This window comes from Bos indicus, chromosome 12 (genome assembly GCF_029378745.1).
Source record: "Bos indicus isolate NIAB-ARS_2022 breed Sahiwal x Tharparkar chromosome 12, NIAB-ARS_B.indTharparkar_mat_pri_1.0, whole genome shotgun sequence".
In the NCBI taxonomy this organism is placed as follows: domain Eukaryota; kingdom Metazoa; phylum Chordata; class Mammalia; order Artiodactyla; family Bovidae; genus Bos; species Bos indicus.
In genome coordinates, this window is record NC_091771.1 from 447,651 (window position 1) to 462,658 (window position 15,008).

General features: G+C 40.1%; 1 protein-coding gene across 1 annotated transcript; it reads left to right on the forward strand.

The window, feature by feature from the left end:
• Positions 1 to 1,045: 1,045 nt before the first annotated feature.
• On the forward strand, positions 1,046 to 6,985 carry PCDH20 (protocadherin 20). The gene is made up of 2 exons (XM_070799974.1): positions 1,046 to 1,482; positions 2,498 to 6,985. The coding sequence occupies exons 1-2, from the start codon at positions 1,351 to 1,353 to the stop codon at positions 5,219 to 5,221; spliced, it is 2,856 nt and encodes a 951-aa protein (XP_070656075.1). The 5' UTR covers positions 1,046 to 1,350; the 3' UTR covers positions 5,222 to 6,985.
• The last annotated feature ends 8,023 nt before the right edge of the window (positions 6,986 to 15,008 follow it).

Here is a 15,008-nt window from a genome sequence, read left to right on the forward strand (position 1 = left end):
TGTGGTTTCTCAGTGTATTAAGATACATACAGCCCTGATTGTATAAATTAGAATTTTGTCATATGTCTAGTGCCAGAGTCAAAGGGGCTATCCAGGCATTTTGCACCACACTCCTGCAGTATTCCTTTCCCAGTAAGCATTCCAAGAAAAAAAAAAAAAAAAAACCAATAACCTGAAGTAGCCTTTATTTCTAAAAAGCCTAGACTTCAGTAAAGAAAAGGAAGAAAGATAGTCATGTCCAACTCTTGCGACGACCTTATAGACTATAGCCTGACAGGCTCCTCTGTCCACAGGATTCTCCAGGCAAGAATACTGGAGTGGGTTGCCATTTCCTCCTCTAGGGGATATTCCCAACCTAGGAATCGAACCCAGATTTCCAGCATTGCAGGCAGATTCTTTACCAACTGAGCTATGCGGGAAGCCCCAGGCTTCAGTAAGTGCGCTGTAAAAAAACAAAAAACAAACAAACAACAACAACAAAAAAACACCTCTTTTCCTTAGAGAAATATGGTAAAATTGCTTGCAGGTAGAACCACTTGTGCTACCAAGCAATAGTTTCCACCCTCCTCTTTGGCTCTTTACCTCAGCCAGAAGCCGCGACTCTCTTAAAAACCACAAGGCAGATACCCAAGGACGCTTGCGCCTACGACATGGAAAGTGCCGCCACCAACAGCGAAGCTTCAAAATTAAAGCATATTGAAATGTTCACCGAGTTCCCACATTTGCTTCTTAGCTTGAGACCGCCTTACAAAGAGCTTGAAATCCCTTCCCTCCGCAGAGAAAGTGGGGTTTCTTCCTCCTTGCAAATATTGCTGAATCCAAGTCTCCGATGAACTGGTGGCAAAGCTGGCATTTGGGGATCGCGCCTATGGTTGCTTTGTAGCGCGGACTTGCTATTCGGATATAAATGCATACTTATTCTCCATTCGGATATGAATGCATACTTATTTACTCGCTATGCTCTATTCGGATATAAATGCAGAGTTATTTATTTAATCTAATTTTCTCTCTCACATTTTCAACCTGTGGACTTGGGTCCTGACTGGTGCTGTGAGGAGAGAGGCCGGGGCCATGCTCCTGGAGCCGGACCAGGTAGAGCCTAGCCGCGGTCTTCCGAGGCAAGTCCCAGCTCCGGCTCCTCAGGCCGGGTCTGGACGTGCCCACGTGCGGAGCAGGAAATCAGGACCGTGCCCCAGCGCCCCCACGACTTTCTGGCCTCCAGGAACTGCTGTCCTTGATTGACAAGCCGGGGACTATTGGCTGAAGTTCCCCCCGCGATTTGCATGCCCAGAGAGGGAGTGTCCTCTGCCGCCCTCCTGCGCCACCGCGCAGCCCGCAGCCTCCCGGGGAATGCGCGGCGGCGGGGATGCGTGCGGCTCACAGGCCGGGGCAGTAAGCTGGAGTCGGGCGACCTGGCGCCCGCGCCCGGATATGGGGAGTCTCAGTCGTCCTAGCAGCAGCGCCAGCCACGGAAACCTGCCGGTAAGGGTTGAGATCCAGGAGTCCCGCGGCCCTGACAGGGTGCAGCACCGTGGTGCCGTTCCTACTCCTTTACGTTTTTCAAATCTTTTTACCTTATTCCAAACTTCACGGGAAGGTTGAGGGGAGGGAAAGGGAGTTTGGGATAATGTCTCTTCATGTTAGCAAGGAATAGGCAAGTCCTTGGGTAATAAGAAGTTTCTGAAGCACGAATGGAAGAAGACGAGGTGAAAGGGGTTAGGGTGTGCTCATATGGCTTTAAGATAGAGGGGTTTCTTTGGCCGGCATCTGGCTTTGACTGTCTACTGCAACTGACGAATTGTTTTTGCATTTCGTTTTCCGCGTTTGCTACTCTTTACCTAGGAAGGAGGATTAGTGAGAGCTTATCATTGGGTGGAAATTCAGATCTTTTCGATTTGATTTTAGGTACGTGTTAAAACGAAGATCAATTCTTCAGACCTAAAGGGTTTATTTAGTGGAGTAGGGAGTCCGAGGGGCTAGAGTGTCTATGTTTTTATTGTTGTGGTTGTTGTTGTTATCGGTCTCATAGCAAGGGATGTAAGACATTTCGCGTTCCTGGGACCTTAGCTGTAGAAACATTTCAGTGGGAAAAAATAAAGAGCCCACTTCTCGGTCCTCTCCACTACCAGCCCCCTCCCTCCCCGTGACCTACCCTGCCGCGCGGTGCAGTCCCTCCACCATACTGCCCGGGGCGCTTGATGGTTTGGGATTCTGAACCTTTACTGAGTGAGGGTGATGGGGAACCGGGCGAGAGCCGGGGTGGGTGGGGTGCGGTGCAGAAAGTAAACAGAAAATAAGTTTTGGAGACAGCGTTGCCGCGCAGATCTCTCCCTTGCAGCAAGTTTCCTCTTAACCCTGTTTTGACTGGAGCCTTTGCCTTTGAGAATGGGGATGGAGCCGGAAGAAGCCCGGGGCACGCGTTCTGACTCCAATTCCGCGTGTATGTAACAAGCCTTCTCTCCCCCCACTCCCTCGCCCCCCACCCCGCCCCATTCAGCATCTGCTTCTGTTCTTCCTCTTCGTGGGACCGTTCAACTGTCTGGCGAGTTACAGCCGGGCCACAGAGATTCTGTACAGCCTGAACGAGGGGCTGCCGGCAGGGGTGCTCATCGGCAGCCTGGCGGAGGACCTGCGGCTGCTGCCCGGCGCAGGGGGGCAGGACCTGCTGTCTCAGTCGCCTCAGCACAGCGTCGCCGAGAGGAACCCTCCTCTCTCCTTCAGCCTGGCCTCCCAGGGGCTGAGTGGCCAGTACGTGACCCTAGACAACCGCTCAGGGGAGCTCCACACTTCTGCCCAGGAGATCGACCGGGAGGCCTTGTGTCTTGAAGGAGGCGGAGGGATTGCCTGGGGGGGCAGCATTTCCATCTCCTCTTCGCCTTCTGCTGACTCTTGTCTTTTGCTTCTGGATGTCCTAGTCCTGCCTCAGGAATACTTTAGGTTTGTGAAGGTAAAAATCGCTATCCGGGACATCAATGACAATGCCCCGCGGTTCCCTATTTCCCAAATATCAGTTTGGGTCCCAGAAAATGCACCTGTAAACACCCGGCTGGCCATAGAGCATCCCGCAGTGGACCCAGATATGGGCACTAATGGTGTTCAGACCTACCGGTTGCTGGACTACCATCGTATGTTCACCCTGGACGTGGAGGAGAATGAGAATGGGGAGCGCACCCCCTATCTAATTGTCATGGGACTGTTGGACAGAGAGACCCAGGACCAGTATGTGAGCATCATCATAGCTGAGGATGGTGGGTCTCCACCACTGATAGGCAGTGCCACCCTCACCATTGGAATAAGTGACATTAATGACAATTGCCCACTCTTCACAGACTCACAAATCAACATCACTGTGTATGGGAATGCTACTGTGGGCACACCAATTGCAGCTGTTCAGGCTGTGGACAGAGACTTGGGAAACAATGCTCAGATCACCTACTCTTACAGTCAGAAAGTTCCACAAGCATCCAAGGATTTATTCCATTTGAATGAAAACACCGGGGTCATTAAACTTTTCAGTAAGATTGGAGGAAGTGTTCTGCAAACACACAAGCTCACCATCCTTGCTAATGGGCCAGGCTGCATCCCTGCTGTGATCACTGCCCTGGTGACTATTATCAAAGTCATTTTCAGGCCACCTGAAATCGTCCCTCGTTATATAGCAAATCAAATAGATGGTATTATTTACCTGAAAGAATTGGAACCTGTTAACACTCCAATTGCATTCTTTACCATAAGAGATCCAGAAGGTAAATACAAGGTCAACTGCTATCTGGATGGTGAAGGACCATTTAGGTTATTGCCCTACAAACCATACAGTAATGAGTATCTTCTAGAAACGACAAAACCTATGGATTATGAGCTACAGCAATTCTATGAAATAGCCATAGTGGCTTGGAACTCTGAGGGATTTCAAGTCAAAAAAATGATTAAAGTGCAACTTTTAGATGACAATGATAATGCTCCTGTTTTCCTTCAACCCTTGGTAGAACTAACCATTGAAGAAAATAATGCACCCAATGCCTTTTTGACTAAGCTAGATGCTACAGATGCTGACAGTGGAGAGAGGGGCCAAGTTTCATATTTTCTGGGACCTGATGCTCCATCATATTTTTCCTTAGACAGTGTCACAGGAATTCTGACAGTTTCTACTCAGCTGGATCGAGAGGAGAAAGAAAAGTATAGGTACACAGTCAGAGCTGTTGACTCTGGGAAGCCACCCCAAGAATCAGTAGCTACTGTGGTTATCACAGTGTTGGATAAAAATGACAACAGCCCTAGGTTCATCAACAAGGACTTCAGCTTCTTTGTGCCAGAAAATTTTCCAGGATACGGTGAAATTGGAGTAATTAGTGTCACAGATGCCGATACTGGGCAAAACGGATGGGTTGCTCTCTCCGTGGTGAACCAGAGTGATATTTTTGTCATAGACACTGGAAAGGGCCTGCTGAGAGCTAAAGTCTCTTTGGACAGAGAGCAGCAAAGCTCCTACACTTTGTGGGTTGAAGCCGTTGATGGGGGTACGCCTCCCCTCTCCTCTACTGCAAAAATCACAATTCTCCTTCTAGACATTAACGACAACCCGCCTCTTGTTTTATTTCCTCAGTCTAACATGTCTTACTTGTTGGTGTTGCCTTCTACTCTCCCTGGCTCACTAGTTACAGAGGTCTATGCAGTTGACAAAGACACAGGCATGAATGCTGTCATAGCCTATAGCATCATAGGGAGAAGAGGGCCTAGGCCCGAATCCTTTAGAATTGACCCTAAAACTGGCAACATTACTTTGGAAGAGGCATTGCTGCAGACAGATTATGGGCTCCATCGTTTATTGGTGAAAGTGAGTGATCATGGTTATCCAGAACCTCTCCATTCCACAGTTATGGTGAATCTATTTGTCAATGACACTGTCAGTAATGAAAGCTACATTGAGAATCTTCTAAGAAAGGAACCAGAAATTAGCATAGAGGAGAAAGAACCACAGATTTCAATAGAACCAACTCATAGGAAAGCTGAATCCGTGTCCTGTATGCCCACATTAGTAGCTCTATCTGTAATAAGCTTGAGTTCTATCACATTCTTAACAGGGATGGGCATATATATCTGTTTAAGGAGAGAGAAGAAACACCATAGGGAGGATGAAAATTTGGAAGTACAAACTCCATTAAAAGGAAAAATTGACTTGCATATGAGAGAGAGGAAACCAATGGATATTTCTAATATTTGATTTTTTTTTTTTTTCCTGTGGAATAGAAGAGATATTTCAACTGATTTCGGGGATTTCTCACCACCAAAACAAGAATGTGGATGGCAGTTCGAATGAAGGACATCTAATTTATAACTTGTACTATATTGTAAATAGCTGTTTACAGGTTTTTAAATTCAAAATCAGAAGTTATAATATGTGTACAGAAATTTTTAAATGAAATTGGTACTAACAGCTATGGAGCTGTTATTTAGAAAATCTTGGACATGATTTGCAGCTTTCATACACCAAGCAGATGATTGTTAAAACCTAGGAATAAGGTAAGAAAATGTACATTGCATTTTTTGTCTAAAAAGTCCTTTAACCACAAGAGGGCTTCAACTGCTCCTTTGCAGGGAACTATTTTAAGGTATTGTACATGACAGTTGTACATGAAATTAATGAAAGAGTCTATTTTAAATATATTGTTTTTAACATTAAACAAAGATGAGATTAAATGGGATTTCACCCTACTTAAATATATGATTAAAAAGAAAATAAATGCATTTGTAAACAGAATGTTTATTACTTCACAAATGCATCATGTATAATTTGAAATAGAAGGCATCTTTAATTTGAAAAAGAAGGCATCTGTGAAGAAGCACAGTTCTTTTTTAGCAAGGATAAATATTTTGCCATGTGTTAAAGATCTGATGTGCTGAAGAATAATCCACTTTCTGTGTACTCTCGTGGCTTTCTATTTGCTTTACCACTGCATTTACTGTTAATACAGGAAATTCTTTCTTAAAGAAAATGTAACTAGAAGCTATGTCCAAGAAAAACAACCAGAAACAAAGATATGTTTCAATCCTTAGTTGCTTAATAGGTATTTATGACATTTTGATGCTTTCACAACTCGTCAGTAGTACTTTATATTTGGGCTTTGTGTTAGATCTTATATACTTAAATTCATGTGTTACATAAAAAAAAAACAAACCTTATTAAAATTATTCTAGAGCTGGTGGACGCTATCTGTTGTTTTAGCAGGACCTTTTCTATGAAAGTTATACTTATCATTTTATTGTTGTTTAGGTTTGTTGGCTACCATTTCTGGCTTCCTTTCTTTGGCTTTGGATTAGTTCCAAGAGTTTATTTGTAAGCCCAGCAGCAGACCTCTTTGATAATTTAGCTTTTACTGAATGCTTTGCAGTGAAGCAAGCTGGTTTATCAGTGATTGATCACCCTCACTTTATTGTGTGAGCTGGAAATTTTATTTTATATGAGAGCTATAGCAAAATTATCTGTGTAAACAAAGAATTTATTAGCTTAAATTGGATCATTCTACTTTTTGGCATCATGTGTCTGTACTGTACCAAAAGTGTTTATATATCTGCAAATTAAAGGTATATATTTTCATAATTTTCTCATTTTTACTATTTTATATTTGAACATGGGTTTGTTGTTTTACTGAAGTGCCCATTAATAGAATTCATCTGCTTTTAAAGATAAATATGAGTAAATTTTAAATATTATGTTATGCTAAAATTTACATTATACTAATTTATTACTTAAATAAACATTGGGTAAATTATTAAACATATGTGTAATTATAGACATATATATATGTCTGTGTGTGTGTGTGTATCATAGACAAAGACTATGGTTATGTACTTGATAGTTCATATGAAAATTTATAGCCATGCATGTGTACATGCATATTTATTTACTATGACTTAGAAACAAGTATAAACACTCATTTTAATTTCAAATTCTCTATTAACTCTGTTATAAACTTCAATTTTAAAATAAAAACACGTTGCAAAAAAATTAAATACAAAAATTAAGATCTTTTGAATATGTATTAATTCATTTTCTTATTTTCAATTTGACAATTTAAATAAGTATGATAATAAGATATGAAACAGTAGTGCTTGCTACAAAAGGGAAATATACTTTTATTGGAAATTCCTTTCGTTTGAGACCCAACTGAGCTAAGAAACTAAGATTATTTAGCTCCCCAAACTTTTCATTCATAATTGATATAGCCCTCCAAACTTCATTTGTAATTAATATAGGGTAATGGAGGAAATCATTCTCCACCTGTTATTTTTATATCTATTTCTATTTTTTATACAAAGGAACTACATGTGAAACAAGTAGCACCATTAAAAGAAAAAAAAAAAAAAACAACAGCCCTCCATAATTGCAATGATTTAATTATCAGTATAAATAGCAGAATACTTTACTCACTTCTGAATTTGAAGAGGTTCATGTGTTTGGGGATACAGATTTCATCTCTAGCATTAAAAAATGCCTTTAACATTAATAAAAGGACATATTTTGATAACTTCTTGTGCCAGGATTTCCTTTACAAAAACATCTCATTCACACTAAAAACATTTATAACAAGGGAAATTAAAGTAAATTAAGCTCAAAGATAAAAGCCCCTTTTTACTAACACCTTGTGCTAGAATGGCTGCCAAAATGTATGCTAATCATGTCAATGTTGCTAGTTGAGCTGGCACAAAAATAAATGTTCCATTCATTAAAAGCCCTAATATCCATTTAACAGTTTGAGGACCAGTGCGTCTTCTTTGCCCAATTTAATGAAGAGGATTGCTCTGATCTTTGCACTGCCAAATCCATTCTTATACTACAGAGAAAATTGTTCATTAATTTGGATTGGGAAATTTAAAGTAACAAAGCAATTTCAGCTACAAGTGAGGAAACAGTTTGCATTACTTGACTGTTTAGATGCCTTGACCCTATTAAAAGAAAAAAAAAAAAAAAGGTTCTCTTGGAAGTTATGCTATCAATGGTAGTTAAAAGGAAAAGGAAAAAGAAATTCTTCTTTTAAAACAATTGTGTAGAATACATGTATTAAAAATCCAAAGCCTTTGTCTTTTTGAGTGCTTTACATGTGTTTTATGTAGACACCAGGCATAATCTTGCCTATAAAGTAGCATCACTGAAGCAATATTGTGTGTGCTAAGTCATTTCAGTCAAGTCCAACTCTGTGTGACCCCATGGACTGTAGCCAGACTCCTCTGTCCATGGGATTTCTCAGGCATGAATACTGGATTGGGTATCCTGGTTCCTTCTCCAGAGGATATTCTCAACCTAGGGATGGAACCCATATCTCTCATGTCTCCTGCATTAGCAGACATGTTCTTTACTAATAGCACCATCTGGGAAGCAATACTAGGGACAGTGCATAAAGTGGACTTGACTGCAATAATACCTATCTTGAGGATTCTAATTTATACTTCTAGAACATCTCAATTGACAATTGCAAAAAAGGGAAAATACAATCCTCTCCTGAGCTTATGGAGACTCCAGTTCTAATCTATCTCAGCACAGAGAACTGGGGTGCTGACCTGTGGCAGAAAAAAGAAAAGAGTAATGAAAGGACAGTGTTGAGCATATGGAGCTCTTCAACTCATTGGACAGTCTCAGCTCACAGACAAGGGACACAGATACCTGAACATTGTCCTCACTTTAAGGAAAATTTGCTCACTGTAAGAAAGCAGTCAGTGCTACCAAATATCATTTTGCTGATTTTTACAAACTCTGCCCAGCAATGTGACTTTAGAGTGTGAGTAGTCAACAAATATTTATTGAAAGGAAGAGGATTGACAGTTATGCAAATAGAAACAAAAAAGAAAAAATCTATCAGTTAAAAATAAAAGTAATTCGTGGGCAAAATACCCACTGTAATTTTTTCTAATTATTTATAATTCTGATAAGAAAAGTTCATGAATAATTTTCAGATAATATATATGTGAACACCTACAGTCTATAATCATTTTTTAAATGTCAGTTATTGTTGGTAATTGTTCTTAAAATACTAGTACTTTTTCCTCTGATAAAATTCTAAACTGGAAATGTATTCCATTAAGGATATAAAACAAAACTGAATGAACTTTAAGGCTTAGCCCACTGGTGTCAAGAAGTAGGAAGACTGCAATGACTAAAAAAATAATCAGTCATTCATATCATATATATTTATTTCGGTACTCTAAATATTATGGGCTTAACTGAGAACAAGACAGAGTCCCTTGATGACTTTAGATAATGGCATGAAAGGCTAACAAGAAAAACTTCAATCTGAAAACAAAAGCATTGTATGGGATAAATGCCTGTTCCCAGAATATCAAGTGAACAGGATCTAACTCAATCTTGGGAAGTCTCTGAGAAAGATTCCCGAAGGAGGTTATTTCTAAAGTGGACACTCTCAGGAAGATGATATCTAATCTGAGTATTAAAAGGAGAAGTTAGCCAGGGGAAACTGGGCAGAAGAGAGAAGGGTATTTGAGGAAGAAGAAATAATGTGAAAATCACACATGTCCTAGTGAGCACATTATGACTTTTTGTTGGTGTTGTTCAGTCACTAAGTCGTGTCCAAATCTTTGCAACCTCATGAACTGCAATATGCCAGACTTACTTGCCCTTCACTATCTCTCAGAGTTTGCTCAAATTCATGTCCACTGAGTCAGTGACATCATCCAACCACCTCATGCTCTGTCGCCTCCTTCTCCTCTTGCCCTCAATCTTTCCCAACATCAGTGTCTCTCCAGTGCATCAGCTCTTCGTATCAGGTGGCCAAAGTATTAGAGCTTCAGCGTCAGCATCAATCCTTCCAAAGAATATTCAGAATTGATTTCCTTCAGGGTTGATCTCCTTGCTTTCCAAAGGACTCTCAAGAGTCTTCTCCAGCACCACAGTTTGAAAGCACCAGTTCTTCGGTGTTCAGTCTTCTTTATAGTCCAATTCCCATATCCATACATGCCTACTGGAAAAATCATAGCTTTGACTATATGGACCTTTGTCGGCAAAGTGATGTCTCTGCTTTTTAATACACTCTCTAGGTTTGTCATAGCCATTTTTCCAAGGAGTAAGAGTTTTTTGTTTTTGTTTTTAATTTCACGGCTGCAGTAATGACCTGCATAGATTTTGGAGACCAAGAAAATGAAATCTGACACTGTTTCTACATTTTCTCCGTCTATTTGCCATAGGGTGATAGGACCTGATGCCATGATCTTCATTTTTTGAATGTTGAGTTTTAATGATCTTCATTTTTTGAATGTTGAGTTTTAAGCCAGCTTTTTAACTCTCCTCTCTCACCTCTTCACTTTCTCCCATTAAAGTTGTATCATTTGCACATCTGAGTTTGTTGATATTTTTCCTGGAAATCTTGCCTCCACCTTGTGATTCACCCAGTCCATCATATCACATGATATACATTGCATATAAGTTAAATTAGCAGAGTGACAATATACAGCCTTTCATACTCTTTTCCCAATTTTGAACCAGCCCGTTTTTCCATGTCAAGTGCTAACTGTTGCTTCATGCCTTTTTTGGGGGGATTGGAATGGAAACTGATCTTTTTTAGTCTTGTGGCCAATGCTGAGTTTTTCAAATTTGCTGGTGTAATGAGTGCAGCATTTTAACAGTGTCATCTTTAGGGATTTGAAATAGCTCAGCTGGAATTCTATCACCTCCACTAAATTTGTTCATAGTAATGCTTCCTAAGGCTTCCCTGGTGGTTCAGAGGGCAAAGCATCTGCCTGCAGTGCAGGAGACCCAGGTTCAATTCCTGGGTCAGGAAGATCCCCTAAGGCCTACTTAACTTCACACTCCAGGATGGCTACCTCTAGGTGAGTGACCACATCATCGTGGTTATCTGGGTCCTTAAGAACTGGTCATACAGTTCTTCTGTTTATCATTGCCACCTTTTCTTAACCTCTCATGCTTCTGTTAGGTCCTTGCAGTTTTTATTCTTCATTGTGTCCATCTTTGCATGAAACATTCCCTTGGCATCTTCAATTTTCTTTTAAAAAGTCTCTAGTTTTTCCCATTCTATTTTATTCCTCTATTTCTTTGAATTGTTCACTTGAAAAGGCTTTCTTATCTTTCCTTGCTATTCTTTGGAACTCTGCATTCAGTTGAGAATATCTTTTCCTTTCGACTTTGCCTTTTGCTTCTCTTCCTTTCTCAGCTATTTTAACCCCTCCTTAGACAACTGCTTTGCCTTCTTTCATTTCCTTTTATTGGACATGGTTTTAGTCACCACCTTCTGTACAATGGTATGAACCTCTGTCCATAGTTCTTCAGGTACTCTGTCTATCAGTTCTCATCCCTTGAATCAATTTGTCACCTCTACTGTATAATCTTAAGGGATTTGATTTATGGCATACCTGGTGACCTAGTGGTTTTCCCTACTTTCTTCAATTTGAGCCTGAATTTTGCAATACAGAGCTGAAAAAGGAGCTTAATTTTGCAATAATGATTTGAACCACAGTCAGCTTCAGTTCTTGTTTTTGCTGACTGTATCAAGTTTCTTCATCTTCAGCTGCAAAGAATATGCTGCTGCTTCTACTGCTGCTAAGTTGCTTCAGTTGTGTCTGACTCTGTGCAACCCCATAGACGGCAGCCCACCAGGTTCCCCATCCCTGGGATTCTCTAGGCAAGAACACTGGAGTGGGTTGCCATTTCCTTCTCCAATGCATGAAAGTGAAAAGTGAAAGTGAAGTCAGTCAGTCATGTCTGACTCTTCGTGACCCGATGGACTGCCGCCTACCAGGCTTCTCTGTCCATGGGATTTTCCAGGCAAAAGTACTGGAGTGAGGTGCCATCTAATGCATCTAATTTCAGTATTGACCATCTGTTGATGTCCTTGTGTAGAGCCGTCTCTTGTGTTGTTGGAAGAGAGTGTTTGCTATGAACAGTGCATTCTATTGGCAAAACTCTGTTAGCGTTTGTCCTGCTTCATTTTGTATTCCAAGGCCAAATTTGCTCATTATTCTAGGTATCTCTTGATTTCCCACTTTTCATTCCAGTGCTCTATGACAGAAAGGACATCTTTTTAGTTCTAGGAGGTCTTGTAGATATTCATAGAATTTTTCAACTTGAGTTTCTTTGCCATTAGTGGTTGAAGCATAGACTTGGATTGCTGTGATATTGAATGATTTACCTTAGAAACGAACAGAGATCATTCTGTCATTTTTGAGACTGCAACCAAGTACTGCATTTCAGACTCTTTTGTTGACCACAATGGCTATTCCATTCCTTCTAAAGGATTCTGCCCACAGTAGTATTTATAATGGTCATCTGAATTAAATCCACCTATTCCAATCCATTTTAGTTCACTGTTTCCTAAAATGTCAGTGTTTACTCTTGCCATCTCCTGTCTGACCACATCCAATTTACTTCGATTCATGGACTTACCATTCCATGCTCCTATGCAATATTGTTCTTTCTATCATCAGACTTTACTTTCACCAACAGATACAACCACAGCTGGGTGTTGTTTCCACTTTGGCTCAGCCTCTTCATTCTTTCTGTACCTATTTCTCCACTCTTTCTCAGAAGTATATTGGACATCCACCGACCTGGGGGGTAGGAGGTCATCTTTCAGTGTTAAATCTTTTTGCCTTTTCATACTCTTCATGGGGTCCTCAAGGCAAAAATACTGAAGTGTTTGTCATTCCCTTCTTAAGTGGACCAAGTTTTTGTCCGGCCCTAACTAGCAGTGACTATGCTATGCTATGCTAAGTCACTTCAGTCGTGTCCGACTCTATGTGACCCCATAGACGTCAGCCTACCAGGCTCCCCTGTCCCTGGGATTCTCCAGGCAAGAACACTGGAGTGGGTTGCCATTTTCTTCTCCAATGCATGAAAGTGAAAAGTGAAAGTGAAGTCACTCAGTCGTGTCCGACTCTTAGCGACCCCATGGACTGCAGCCTACCAGGCTCCTCCGTCCATGGGATTTTCCAGGCAAGAGTACTGGAGTGGGGTGCCATTGCTTTCTCTGAACAGTGACTAAAGAGGAGCAAATATTACTGTTATCAGTTGAAAGGATGAAGAGATTAAAAGATACTATTAACAATTAATTTAGAAGTGTACAAGTCCAAGAAACCCAGAGAGTCCCAAACAGGATAAACCCAAGGCAAAACACCCCAAGACACATATTAATCAAATTAACAAAGATCAAACACAAAGAACAAATATTAAAAGCAGCAAGGGAAAAACAACAAATAACACACAAGGGAATTCCCATAAGGATAACAGCTGATCCTTCAATAGAAACTCTTCAGGCCAGGACGGAAGGCAGAACATACTTAAAGTGATGAAAGAAAAGAACCTACAGCCCAGATTACTGTACCCAGCAAGGATCTCATTCAAATATGAAGGAGAAATCAAAATCTTTACAGACAAGCAAAAGCTGAGAGAATTCAGCACCACCAAACCAACAAATGCTAAAGAATCTTCTCTAGACAGGAAACATAAAAAGGGTGTATAAACTCAAACCCAGAATTCAGCACCACCAATCCAACAAATGCTAAAGAATCTTCTCTAGACAGAAAATACAAAAAGGGTGTATAAACTCAAACCCAAAACAATAAAGTAAATGGCAACGGGATCATACTTATCAATAATTATCTTAAATATAAATGGGTTGAATGCCCCAATGAAAAGAAAAAGACTGGCTGAATGGATAAAAAAACAAGACCCCTATATATGTTGTCTACAAAAGACCCACCTCAAAACAAGGGACACATACAGATTGAAAGTGAAGGGCTGGAAAAAGATATTCCATGCAAATAGAGACCAAAAGAAAGCAGAAGTAGCAATACTCATATCAGATAAAATAAACTTTCACAGTCAAACAAAGGCTGTGAAAGAGACAAAGAAGGACACTACATAATAATCAATGGATCAATCCAAAAGGAAGATATAACAATTATAAATATATATGCACCCAACATAGAAGCACCACAATATGTAAGACAAATGCTAATAAGTATGAAAGGGGAAATTAACAATAACACAATAATAATGGGAGACTTTAAGACCCCATTACACCTATGGATAGATCAACTAAACAGAAAATTAACAAGGAAACACAAACTTTAAATGAAACAATAGACTACTTAGATCTAATTGATATCTATAGGATATTTCACCCCAAAACAATGAATTTCACCTTTTTCTCAAGTGCACACAGAATCTTCTCCAGGATAGATTCATATTCTGGGCCATAAATCTAGCCTTGGTAGATTCAAAACAATTGAAATCTTTCCAAGCATCTTTTCTGACCACAATGCAGTAAGATTGGATCTCAATCACAGGAGAAAAACTATTTAAAATTCCAATATATGGAGGCTGAACAACATGCTACTGAATAACCAACAAATCACAGAAGAAATCAAAAAAGAAATCAAAATATGCATAGAAACGAATGAAAATGAAAACACAACAACCCAAAACCTGTCGGACACTGTAAAAGCAGTGCTAAGGGGAAAGTTCATAGCAATACAGGCATTCCTCAAGAAAAAAGTCAAATAAATAACCTAACTCTACACCTAAAGCAACTAGAAAAGGAAGAAATGAAGAACCCCAGGATTAGTACAAGGAAAGAAATCTAAAAAATTAGGGCAGAAATAAATGCAAAGGAAACAAAAGAGACCATAGCAAAAATCAACAAAGCCAAAAGCTGATTCTTTGAGAGGATAAATAAAATTGGCAAACCATTAGCCAAACTCATCAAGAAACAAAAGGAGAAAAATCAAATCAATAAAATTAGAAATGAAAATGAAGATATCACAACAGACAACACAGAAATACAAAGGATCATAAGAGACTACTATAGGCAATTATATGCCAATAAAATGGACAGCTTGGAAGAAATGGACAAATTCTTAGAAAAGTACAACTTTCCAAAATTGGACCAGGAAGAAATAGAAAATCTTAACAGACCCTTCACAAGCAGGGAAATTGAAACTGTAATCAGAAATCTTCCAGCAAACAAAAGCCCAGGTCTAGACAG